The sequence below is a fragment of the Paroedura picta genome, chromosome 16, assembly GCF_049243985.1.
Source record: "Paroedura picta isolate Pp20150507F chromosome 16, Ppicta_v3.0, whole genome shotgun sequence".
Taxonomy (NCBI): Eukaryota; Metazoa; Chordata; class Lepidosauria; order Squamata; family Gekkonidae; genus Paroedura; species Paroedura picta.
The window spans coordinates 8,838,769-8,850,339 of NC_135384.1; the positions used below are offsets into that span (position 1 = coordinate 8,838,769).

Sequence of the window (11,571 nt, forward strand, 5' to 3'; positions counted from 1 at the left end):
GTAGTCCATGGACATCTGGAGGGCCGCAGTTTGACTACCCCTGTGCTGCTGTTTTGAAAGCAGTGTGTCTGGTTTAAAAAAGCTGCGACTGGCTATAGCGGAGCAGATGACCTCCCCCCCAACATACGTTTTTCTCCATTATCACCACAAAGTGAAAACGTAGGCAGGGGGTGACCGGCCTTGCTTCTGCTAGAGAAAGGATACCAGTCCCCCACCACCACCCTGCATAGTGCAGCGGGCTGGACTAGATGACCCATGAGGTCCCTTCCAACTCTATTATTCTATGATTCTGCCCGCAAAAAATTAGAAAAGAGCTGGTTTTTTTTTTTTTAGACCTGCTTTTCACTACCCAAAGGAAGTCTCAAAGCGGCTGACAAACACCTTTCCCTTCTCCCTACTGTGAGGTGGGTGAGGCTGAGAGAGCTCTGACAGAACTGCTCGGTAAGATCAGCCCTAAGAACTGTGACTAGCCCAAGGTCACCCAGCTGGTTGCACATGGAGGAGTGGGGAATCAAACCCAGTTTTCCAGTTTAGAATCCCCTGCTCTTAACCATTGCACCAGGCTGGGTCCACCATTGAGTGTGTGAGAGAGATAAGAGCCCTGTTGCTCCTACCACGGTGGGTGGGTGGGTGGGTGTGGGGGGAAAGTACTGGGACTTTAAAACAAGACCTATGCAAGCTGGCTTTTCCTTGAACTTTCACCAACAGTTTGATTCAGCTATTCCCTCCCACTCATTTGGGAAACCCTTCCAGGGTCATCAAGAAACCCAAGAGTTTCTCGAACTGGCTGAGAAAGCGTGGTATAAGTGCTCGATAAGAGTTAAAAGGATGTGATTGAACTAGCTGTTTCCAACTTCACCGGCTTCTTGTTTGCCAAGTAATACCTAAAAAGCATTCTTAACTGGGCCAAGCTAGGAATGTGACATGACTAAGTTGTTTGCAAGATCAATTTTAGAACAGCAGCCACCTCTGATCTTTGTCCAGTTGCAAAGGTACTTAAGGTGGTGGTTGAGAAACAGTGGTAAACATCTACAGTGGCAATTCCAGATTGGGAAATTCCTGCAGATTGGGGGAGGGAGCCTGGGGAGGGTGTCGTGGTCACATTTGTCTATTAATTCACTTCATTTTTACATTTGCCTTTAAACAAATCAGGGATTGTGCTGTCCTGGCTGGCGAGATCTGAACTCAAGTCCTGGCTTCCTCTGCCCTAAAGGTCATTGAGTGACCTTGGGCCTATCTCTCTTTCTCTCTCAGCTCAACCTAACCCACAGGGGTGTAAGGAAGGATAAAATGAAGGAGGAAAAAGTGACAAATGCATCCCTGCATCTTTGGACAGTATTTCAGCTGTGGACTTTTGTACATTTGTAAGCCTCACTTTTGACAAGCACAAGGCCCTTTCTTTGTTTTCCTTCCCTCATGATCTGCAAAAGAGTACAAACTCAAAGACCCTTTTTAATTGCCTTTTCTCAGAGAAATCTCTCCAATAAAAAGAGATCTCAGCCGATATCCCCTGAACTTTCCCTCCTGCTTTGTGCTATTACAAGTGATTTACTCAACTATGTAAACAAATAGCTCTAAGTATCCTTTGAGCTGGTTCAACAGAGCTGCGCCTATGAATCATGAGTTCGTGTGGAGATAACATCCATCCATGTTTGTATAGGACAAGTCTCACTTCCCATATTCCACAAAACAGGGAAGTGTTCACCTCATGACACAGTATTTGCACAGCCCACTTTGCCCCAGAAATCCTTTCCCAACGATCTTGCCCCCCATAAGAAAATAGGACTGAGCAGCTACTCTTGGTCATTTAAAAAAAAAATCATAATTGGCTAAAGATTTATTTCATTCAGAATCAGGAACATGGCCCTTCACATTGCTGTAAAGTTGGCCTAACAACAGTAAGCGGGTGAGGAAATCTAGAATGACAGAGCTAAACCGAGCTCAAATAGGGTGGAGAAAATGGATATCCTTTAGTCAGAGGATGAAGAGCCTGATCTGGGGGTCAAAGGCCACTAGCGTTCAGCGGCCTACTTATCGGGAGCTCACGTTTTCCTTTCCCCCATCTTATCCACACAACTCTGAGGTAGGTTAGGCTGGCAGAGAGTAAGTGGTCCAAGGTCACCTTGTGAGTGTCTTGGCCAAAATGTGTAGGGGTGAATTTGTCAAGGAATAGACCTTAAATTTGGCAACTCATTTTGCTCCGTATGGTGGTTAAAACCAGAGGACTCTATACTGGAGAACCAGGTTTGAATTCTCACTCCTCTACCTGCAGCCAGCTAGCTGCCCCTGGGCCAGTCCCAGTTCTCTCAGAGCTGTTCTTGCTCCACAGATCTCTTAGAGCTCCCCCAATCTCACAGGGGGTCTGTCATGGGAAGAGGAAGGGAAAGATGTTTTGTAAGTTGATTTGGGACTCCTTCAAGTAGTGAAAACTGCGGTATTAAAGAAACAGCTGTTCGCTATGTGTTGGTGTGCAGCCAACTTAAGGCGACCCCAGCAAGGAGCTTTTGAGGTGCATGAAAAACATGAAGAGGTTGTCGCTGCCTTCCTCTGCAGAGTCGTCTTTGGTGGTCTCTCTTCCAAGCACCAACCCTGCTTGGCTTCCGAGATCGGACAAGATCCATAACATCTTCCTTCTCCCACCTGACCGTAGCTGTACATTTCAAAAAACTAACACCTCATCCTTGGCCCCACGTGAAACATACATTTTAGGTGTGAGAATGAGACATTTCTACCTCTCTGCGGGCACAGCTAAAGCAGAAAATTACTGTGGGGGAGCCGCAGGCCGGCTTCAGAGTGAGTTAATTAAGGAGGAATTTGCAGGGGCAGTCTGGAAAATAATCTCAGAACGGGACCCGTCTCACAGGACTCCCCATTCTTGTGTTTGAACAGGATTAGGGGTGCCAGCTGGCCCCTTGTCCCTTTAAGAGAGGCTGCATGCTCAGAAATGGGCAGGGGAAGCACGGTGAACTGGCACACCTGGGAAATTACACCCTACGAACCTTTGTTAAATGGACAGGACAGTTTTGGCTAGGCAGCTGGACAGCCCTGATGGGTGGGGAGAAACCTAGCGTGGAAATGGGCTGGCAGCTTTTCCTGGCATGGGAGTAAATAAAATACTATCATCTGGTAAATAGCATCTTATTAAGCCACTATTAAAGGAGAAGGGTAGTTTTTTGGTCTCTGGGTGGCTGGCTACCCTTAAGGAACTAAAGACAAACTATTCAGGGGCGCTGTCAATGTAGGCTTATGTTTATTTCCGGTGTTCTGCTTCTGTGGTGATCTGAACAGAACAAGTTAGCCTGATCTAAGCAAGGTTAGTCCTGGTTAGCACTTGGGTAGGACACCACAGAAGGGACCAGAGTTGCCTCTTTTAGTCTCCTGCCTTGACAATCCTACCAGGTTGTTGTTATCTGCGACAGGATATCTTTCTCTGTAGAAGAAGCTGGTTTTTATACCCTGCTTTGGCTAGAATTTGTTTCCGGGCACCTTTTCATCCTCCGAGAGGGTTGTGATGAAAGAGAATACAGGCCTAAGATAAATCTGCGATTCTTCCTCTCAGCAGAACTCGGGATCTTGTTTTCTAGCTTTCTCTCTTCCCATAGATTAAGGTCTATGGCAGGGGTGGCCAAACTGTGGCTCTCCCAATGTCCATGGACTACAATACCCATGAGCCCCTTGCCAGCATGGGAATTGTAGTCCAAGGACATCTGGAAAGCCACAGATGGTCTATGGGTTAGTCTGTCCACTTCCCCCATCACGCATCTCCCCCCCCACCCTTGCTGACCATGCAGGAAAACCTGTATGATTCACACTCGAGTCAAACAAATAGAGAAGCAAACCCAGGAAACCAACTCTCCTGCTTCCTGGCCTGATTGAACTTGGCTCTAATGCGTGTGCCCAGTTAGTCTGTAGCCTCCAAGTAGGTAGCTGTGTTGGTCTGAAGCCTCACAACAAAAATTGAGTTCAACAGCACCTTTATGTCCAACACAGATTTATTCAAGATGGGAGCTTTCAAGTGCATCTTCCGTAGCCTCCAGTCTCCCTTCTTTGGTCTGGCATGAGAAGGGCGTTTTATCCATTTATTTAATAAATAATTTCATAAATACTGGATTCCAACACTTTTTTCTGATCCCAATGACTGAGAGAGCAAATACTTTCTACTAAAGGTAAAGGTATCCCCTGTGCAAGTATTGGGTCATGTCTGACCCTTGGGGTGACGCCCTCCAGCGTTTTCATGGCAGACTCAATACGGGGTGGTTTGCCAGTGCCTTCCCCAGTCATTACCATTTACCCCCCAGCAAGCTGGGTACGCATTTTACTGACCTCGGAAGGATGGAAGGCTGAGTCAACCTTGAGCCGGCTGCTGGGATTGAACTCCCAGCCTCATTGCATGGGGCTTACTCCTAGGAATGTAATGTTAGGGTCATGGATTAGTACACAGCCTAACAAAGATGTGCGCTGTATGCTAATCCATGACCGGGTTTCTCCTTACATGTGGGGTCCGGTGGTTTCCATGTCATTGCCGGACAAAGTGTGCCTGCAGATGAAAGCTTACAACTGGAGTAAAAGTTGGTTGGTCTTGAAGGAGCCCCTGGACTCAAACTTTGTCCTGCCACTTTAGACCAATATTCCTCCATCTGTGGTGCTTTAGATTACACAAAATTGGCCTTTTTACAATTAAAAACTCAACCCCACAGTTCTAGCTTACTCTGCCTAGCGGCAACAGCTCCAAAAGGGCTTCAAGCCGCCTCTGGATTTTACCTTTTGACTGCGTCACTGAAAATAATTCTGCTAACTAGCTGGATTGGGGAGGGGGAAACAGTTGATGGAACAGCCCCAAGGCCTCCGGCTGTGTAGAGCAACAACAAAGGGAGGGGAGGAGAGGCCGAAGGGATAGGCGAAGCAGGCCCCCCCCCCCTTTTTGCTGAATCATCCTGAGATTTCTTTTGGAGCAAGCCGTGGAAAGAGGGCATGCTTTTGCTGAGTCACAGAAAGAGGGGAAATTAACTTGTTACCTTATGCAGTTCTAATTACGACTCTCCTGCATAACCCAGGGATCCTGCCTGCGCGTTTTCTCCATAATTTTGGTGGCCGATTGATTACCTGGGGGGAAAAAAGCCCCTGTTTTTTTAAATTGAGGACTGACAGCATTTTACTGATCAGGTGATGCAAATTGTTTCTGTGCCATGAATATTAGCTGCCCAATTGCACCCATTAATTTTCTTTTAAGCGGCCGATATAAAAAATAAATAACCCCCCCCCCCCGCCTGTTGTAAAGCCTATCATCCCCAAATAACTAGTTATGTTCCCCATGCTGCTGACTCTCCCTCCTGAACTCTGGGCCTTTAAGAATAAGTAGGTATTTAATAGGTACAGATCTCCCACTGGGATATAGCGAGTTGAAATCTGTACCTGTTGAATGCCTGCCTGCTGCACATCTCCCAAACGGCACGAGTCTCATCCAGGGGAGAAAAACGGTTTTAAACAAAGCCTGAGTCAAGTGGCACCTTTAAGACCCAAAAAATCTTATTCAAGGTATATATCAGCTTTCATGGCCATGCAGATCTGGTTAATGTACTGTGAGCCAGCTTGGTGTGGTGCTTAAGAGCGGCAGCCTCTAATCTGGAGAACCCAATTTGACTCCTGGCTTCTCCTTCACATGCAGCCAGGTGGGTGACCTTGGGCCAGTCCCAGTTCTCTCAGAGCTCCCTCAACACCACCTACCTCAAAGGGTGCCTGTTATGGGGAGAGAAAGGGTAGGCAATTGTCAGCCACTTTGAGACTCCTTCGGGTAGCGAAAAGCTGGGTATAAAAACAAACTCTTCAATTTATACCTTCCTTGAATAACAGTTTGTTGGGAAGAGGTATATTGCTCCTAACGCTCACAACAAAAACGCATTTCTATTCCCACTTGTGTTTATTTATACCCCACTTTCCTCCCCAGCTTAATCCCAAAGCAGCTTCTTGAACGCCGCGCTCCCAGCTTCCGTGTCCCCCCCCCACAACACCCCTGTGAGGTAGGCCAAGTTGGGAGTTTGTGACAGGGCCCCCAGATCAGTGTGGCGTAGTATTTACGAGCGGTGGCCTCTAATCTAGCGACCCGGGTTTGATTCCCCGCTCCTCCACCTACAGCCAGCTGGATGACCTTGGGCTCCTCACAGACCTGATAGTGCTGATCTCCCACAGCAGTCACATCAGGGCTCTCTCAGCCCTTCCTGCCTCACAGGGTGCCTGTTGCGGGGAGGGGAAGGGAAGGCGAGTCTCAGCCGCTTCTTTGGGCAGGGAAAAGCGGGGTGTAAAACCCAGCTCTTCTTCTTTCCTGGGGGGGGGGGATTCCCAAACCTCCCTGCAAGGCAGCCACCCCTGCAGGACCCACCGCGCCTTTAGCACCGAGCCAGGTGGCGCCCCCACCTTTCTGCAAGCCGGGGAGGTGGGGCGCCTCTCCTGCGCTTGCGCTTGCGCCCAGCGCGGCAGGAGGCGCCGGGAAGAGCCTCCTGCCTCCCTATAAAAGCCCCTGCCGGCCACTGCCGGACCCAGATCGCCCCGCCTTTGGCCGTCTCCCGCCAGCTCTTGCTTCAACAGTGCTTGAACGGAGCAGGGTCGCGGCCGCCCCAAGCCAGCCCCTCTTGTCCACCGCACCTGCCTAGCTACTCACCTGCCTGCATACCTGCCTACCTGCGCCATGAGCTCCCAGGTGCGCCAGAACTACCACGCCGAGAGCGAAGCCGGAGTGAACAGCCTGGTCAACCAGCTCCTGCACGCCAGCTACACCTACCTGTCCCTGGTGAGGCTGCCTTCCAGCGCCCCTGGAGCCTACCCTGCAGGGGTCTCGTTTTCTTTCTCGAGCCTCGCTTTTCAGGGGGAGCTCTGGGGCTTCTCGGTGGTGATTTCTTTAAGGCGGGGCGGGTGAAACCGGATTGCGTTGCGAATGGAAATAGGTGCAGAGCTATAGGACAGTAAGCCTTTTGTGGTGGAGCTTGTGATGATCTGGCGTGTGTTTGTGTAGTGTGTGTAGGGGGGGGAGGGATGATTATGTGGGCTTGCACAACCGCACCCTGCTTGGTGTTGTAGGTTTGCACTGGGAAAATCGCCTCGGGGTTGGCCAAATGGTGGCTCTCCAGAGGTCCATGGACTACAATTCCCATGAGCCCCTGCCTGGTGGCTCTTCTGAGCTGATCTTCTCACCTTCTTGTGAGAGCAGCTGGAAGTGGCCAAGGATTGGTTTATGGGGAGGGGTTAAATGGGGTTCTCTCTTAGCCTCGTTTCTGTCCTGCAGTGGTGCAGAAAAAATAAATATTGTGTCCAATGCATGGTGTAGCTTTTTAAGACATAAACATTTGGGACTCCCTTTCCAAAGGGCTCAGTTTTCAAAACCACCCACCCCTGCGGGATGGAGGGATACAGAAATTGGTTTTTTTTTAGCAGATGCAGGTTTGATATAATTCTAACTGTTCCTTAAATGTTTTCGTGGTTTAACCCCTGAGACTTTAAACTGCCCCAAGGAGGTGTAAATACCAGGAGGGGTGTTATAGAGAGGCGTGGAGGCCATAGCAATTTGGGGTGGCTTTTAAAAATTCCCTGCCTTTTCTCTTTGGACTCACAGTAGGGTAGGTCATATTAAAACCATGCATAATAATAATCAAATACATAGCATGCAAGAAATAACTAAAACTCTTTAACCCTTGAAACAGTTCCCTCGCTAATTGCATATTCCAGATTTCAGTGGCAGCAAAGGCGGGAGAAATTTTACCCAGCCCCAAATGATGTACAGTTGGGGCTTTGATAGAGAAGCCAGTTCAACTCAATGGCGTGATAAGCCTTAATCGTAGGCCTGGTGGAACGGCTGTTTTCGAAGTCCCGTGGAAACTGTTCACCTGAGCCTTTCTGGGATTTCCAGTGCCCATTGGCCATGGCGCCTGATACCTGCCCTTTGGTCTCCTGTGCTTTGTAAATAGTAAACAACAAACCTAACTCTGCTACTCTTTGCCTCTTTGTTATGGTATCTCCCCCCCCCCACACCCCCCCCCCCAGTATGCCTTGTACCTTTGTTTACCCGTGGCAAAGTTCGCGTATTGCTGATTTCTGCTTGGGCAACACAATGCTAAGATAGGCAGTTAATGATTAAAACTTATTCCTTCCGCCCCAGAGTCTGTGCAAGGCTTGGCTTATTCCTTCTCAGGGAGTCACATGGTTTTAAGATTAGGAAGCTAGTTCAAAAGGGGGGAGAGGAGCCAGGCCTTAGTATCTCTTGCAGGGGTGGGGCCCAAGTGACTGGAAAGGCCCCTGCCTGGCTTGTCTTGCCCAGGTGAGATTCTGAGACTTTACTACTGGCATGAGTCTTGATTGTCAGGGCAGATGTGATGTTTCCGGAGAGTGTTATGGTTGGTTTGGGAAATACTGCTATGGATTTCATAGGCCCAAGCATGAAGGTTATGAACTCACCAGAGGTTGGTAAGGAAGTGTCCTGAGTGTGGAATTTGTGGCTTTTTAGTTTGGGACCTTCGCCTTTCCCTACAGTAATTCTAAGAAGAAACCTGGCTTACTTTTCACCCCTCTGTACTAGCACAGGTAATCAGTTTCTAGTAGCACACCTGGATGCAGTAAAGGGATGCTGTATTCTTTATCTGCAGGCAAGATGCGCTGGTATAATCACCAATTTTAATAGTGCATCACTTTACTGCCAGGATAGATTAGCTTAAAACTGCAGGCTTAGTTTCAGAAATGAGTACCTGTGATTCTTAAATGCATGGTTATGTGTTCAATTTAACTGCTAATGAGGTAACTTTTGTCTGCTAAAACCTATTAAAACGGAGATCAAGGAACTCTGTGCTCCTTGGCAAAGTGGATTGTTTAAAGAAACTCTCCAAATTAACCACAAACATTTCCCTCCTTCCCTCTCTCTCTTTTTTTTTTGTCCTGCCAGGGATTTTACTTCACCCGGGACGATGTGGCTCTGTCCAAGTTTGCCTCCTTTTTCCATCACGCATCTGAGGAGAAACACGAACAAGCTGAGAAGCTTCTGACCTTCCAAAACCGTCGTGGCGGGAGAGTCGTTCTGCAGGATGTCAGAGTGAGCCTGGGGTCCCCCTTGGGTGGGCGTGGGGGCTGGCTGCAGAAGAGGGACAAGATCAGGGCTTTTTGAGGGCGGACAGAAGATTAAAAGCTGGGAACACAAATCATTTTGATGAACCTAGAATATCACTAAAGGGCTTATCGGAAGGAAGGAAAGGCCATGGGACAGTGGGTCTTCCACACCTAGCAAGAGATGCTCTGGTTTGGTGGACAGTATCTTGCCTGCTGCCCAGTTGATGACGAGAAGCAATCTCTAGAGATTCTAGATGTGGTTCTTCTTTGCTCTGTCGGGACTTTGCAGGACGTGTTAGCTCTCTACTTCAACACAGTTTTGTATCAGCGGTTCATGGAGGCAATTCTTGCCGCAGGGACTGGATTAACGGTGGGTCTCCTCCCAGATGATTAAAGTAGCGGCCATTGGACTACAGCGAAGGGAAAGGTGGCCGATGCAGGTTAATCCTTTCCTCCCCTCACAAATTAGGTTCATGCAAGTCCCTAACATGACCCAGTGCCCAGGGTGGCTTTCTTGCAGAGCTGCATCCAGGATCTCTAGCAGGACTTGAAGACTCTGGTGCCGTAGTTAGGGGAAAGGAGGGCCACTGAGGTGTACGCTGTCTGTTGAGCTGTTTGGAGCAATGCCGCTTATTGTCCTCATCTGTGACTCATGGCAAAAAATCTGCTCGGTTCTCCCTTTTGAAGAACAGAGGGGGAGTGGATGAAATTGGGAAGAATGTGGAGCTGACCGTTGGCTAGATGTGTGCCAAATGAGTTGCTGGAACCCAGTAGATTTTAGGAGAAGCCCCAGCGTGGCCAGGGCAGGCCTGAACTAGAGCCCCCTCCCCCTCCCGGACACAGGGTCTCACTTGTGCTCTCTGCTGTTGCTCAACTCCAGAAGCCGGAGCAGGACGAATGGAGGAATGGATCCTCGGCCATGGCCTTCGCCCTTCAGCTGGAAAAGAATGTGAACAAGGCCCTGCTGGATCTGCACCAGATCGCTTCTCGCCATGTGGATCCCCACGTAAGCAGTGAAGCCGGCGGGCTGTGTCCCGAGGCCCCTCCTACCACTCCCAAAGGCAAAAACGCCCCCGCCCCTCACTGTTTGTGCTTCCAAGGCGAACCAGGCTCAGTGCTGAAACGGTTAAACCAAGTCAGTGTGCTTAGATTATTTAGCAATAGGCAAATTTCCCCACACGCCCTTCAATATTTTTTTAGGCCTGGAATCATTTTGGGTCTGAAAAATACAGATGTGTGTGTGGAGGGGTGGTGGTGGTGGAATTTGCACACCCCTAAGCAATATAAGCAGACTGACTTGTGGGATTCCTGAAAAATTCCAGATCCCAATGCTAATATGAAGCTCCCCAAAAAATCCCCATTTTTTTCTTCTTCAATAGACCCAAATTAAGAAACGTTATGGAGAAAAATGGGGTAAAGCAACTAAAAACATTTGAGCATTAGCTCCACTGAGGTTCTTTTGGGTAGTCCCTGTATGTCTATCTTTTGCAGTCTCTTTAAAACTTTAAAGAGACTGCAGTAGATGCTGGACAAAACAGCTGAGGCGCGGAAGCAATTTGCTTCTGCCTCTCGGCTGTTTTCGGGTCTACCAGTGATCCCCAAATACACCCAGGGTTTTGTTTTTGTTTCTAGATTTCTAGATTTGCGCTGTGCAGTCCTGAGAAGGCGCTTTTGAGTGACAAAGGGATGTCAATTAATTAATTCACATTACCGCCCTCCCCGAAGGCACAATTGCATTGTGGTCTTGAGCTTTTCACATTAAGGGTTATAGCAAGTGAAGTATGAAAGCCACCCCCTCATAACGCACATTCCTGCGATCCCCTTCCACCATTTTCTTTTTCCTCCATCCCAGATGTGTGACTTCCTGGAGACTCACTACCTTGACGAGGAGGTGAAGCTGATCAAAAAGCTGGGGGACCATGTGACCAACCTGAAGCGGGTGCGTGCCGGAGAGGACGGCCTGGGCGAATACCTCTTCGACCGCCTCACCTTGGGCGAGTCCAGCGACTGAGCTGCAGAGAGCCGGCTCCCTCCAGAGTCCTCCCGCCGACCCGTCCAGCCGTATTAGTCTAATTTGTCATGTGTCCACGTTGAAAAAAATAAAATTAAAATACGCTGGCTGTTCAGTGAATGAGGCACGTGCCTCTGTACCCGGCACATCTGGGGGAGAAGTCTGTAACTGGCATTAAATAAAACTTGGCATTAAGCACTACACCAACGTGTGCGCGCGTATATATGTGTAACCAAGATAACATTTTGCACAGCATTTTTGATTCAACCTCTTCACTGTTTGCAGAAGGCAGAGCAAGCCTCGCTGAACTCAAGGCCTTCAATTTCGTTTCTACGTAATGCAGCCTGGTAAAAGAGTCCAGGACAGCCTGTGAGGCTTGGACAAGACCAAAGTCATAGCCAGTCTGGCAAATTTGACTTGATGCTTGTAGCAGTAGAATTTTCTTGGGCTGAAGTGTGGATCCTCAAGAGTCCCTT

The 11,571-nt window shown here is 48.8% G+C and overlaps 1 protein-coding gene across 1 annotated transcript; it reads left to right on the plus strand.

The window, feature by feature from the left end:
* Positions 1-6,518: 6,518 nt before the first annotated feature.
* LOC143825764 (ferritin light chain, oocyte isoform-like) lies at positions 6,519-11,296 on the plus strand. The gene is made up of 4 exons (XM_077314066.1): positions 6,519-6,784; positions 8,924-9,070; positions 9,965-10,090; positions 10,937-11,296. Exons 1-4 carry the CDS (start codon positions 6,683-6,685, stop codon positions 11,093-11,095), a joined length of 534 nt encoding a protein of 177 aa, XP_077170181.1. The 5' UTR covers positions 6,519-6,682; the 3' UTR covers positions 11,096-11,296.
* Positions 11,297-11,571: the final 275 nt, after the last annotated feature.

Excerpts from the sequence above, each read along its gene's own strand:
- LOC143825764 (XM_077314066.1), top strand. The coding sequence starts at position 6,683 with ATGAGCTCCCAGGTGCGCCAGAACTACCACGCCGAGAGCGAAGCCGGA. Across the intron at positions 6,785-8,923 it reads GCTACACCTACCTGTCCCTG|GGATTTTACTTCACCCGGGA; the intron begins GTGAGGCTGCCT and ends TTGTCCTGCCAG. Across the intron at positions 10,091-10,936 it reads CTCGCCATGTGGATCCCCAC|ATGTGTGACTTCCTGGAGAC; the intron begins GTAAGCAGTGAA and ends CCTCCATCCCAG.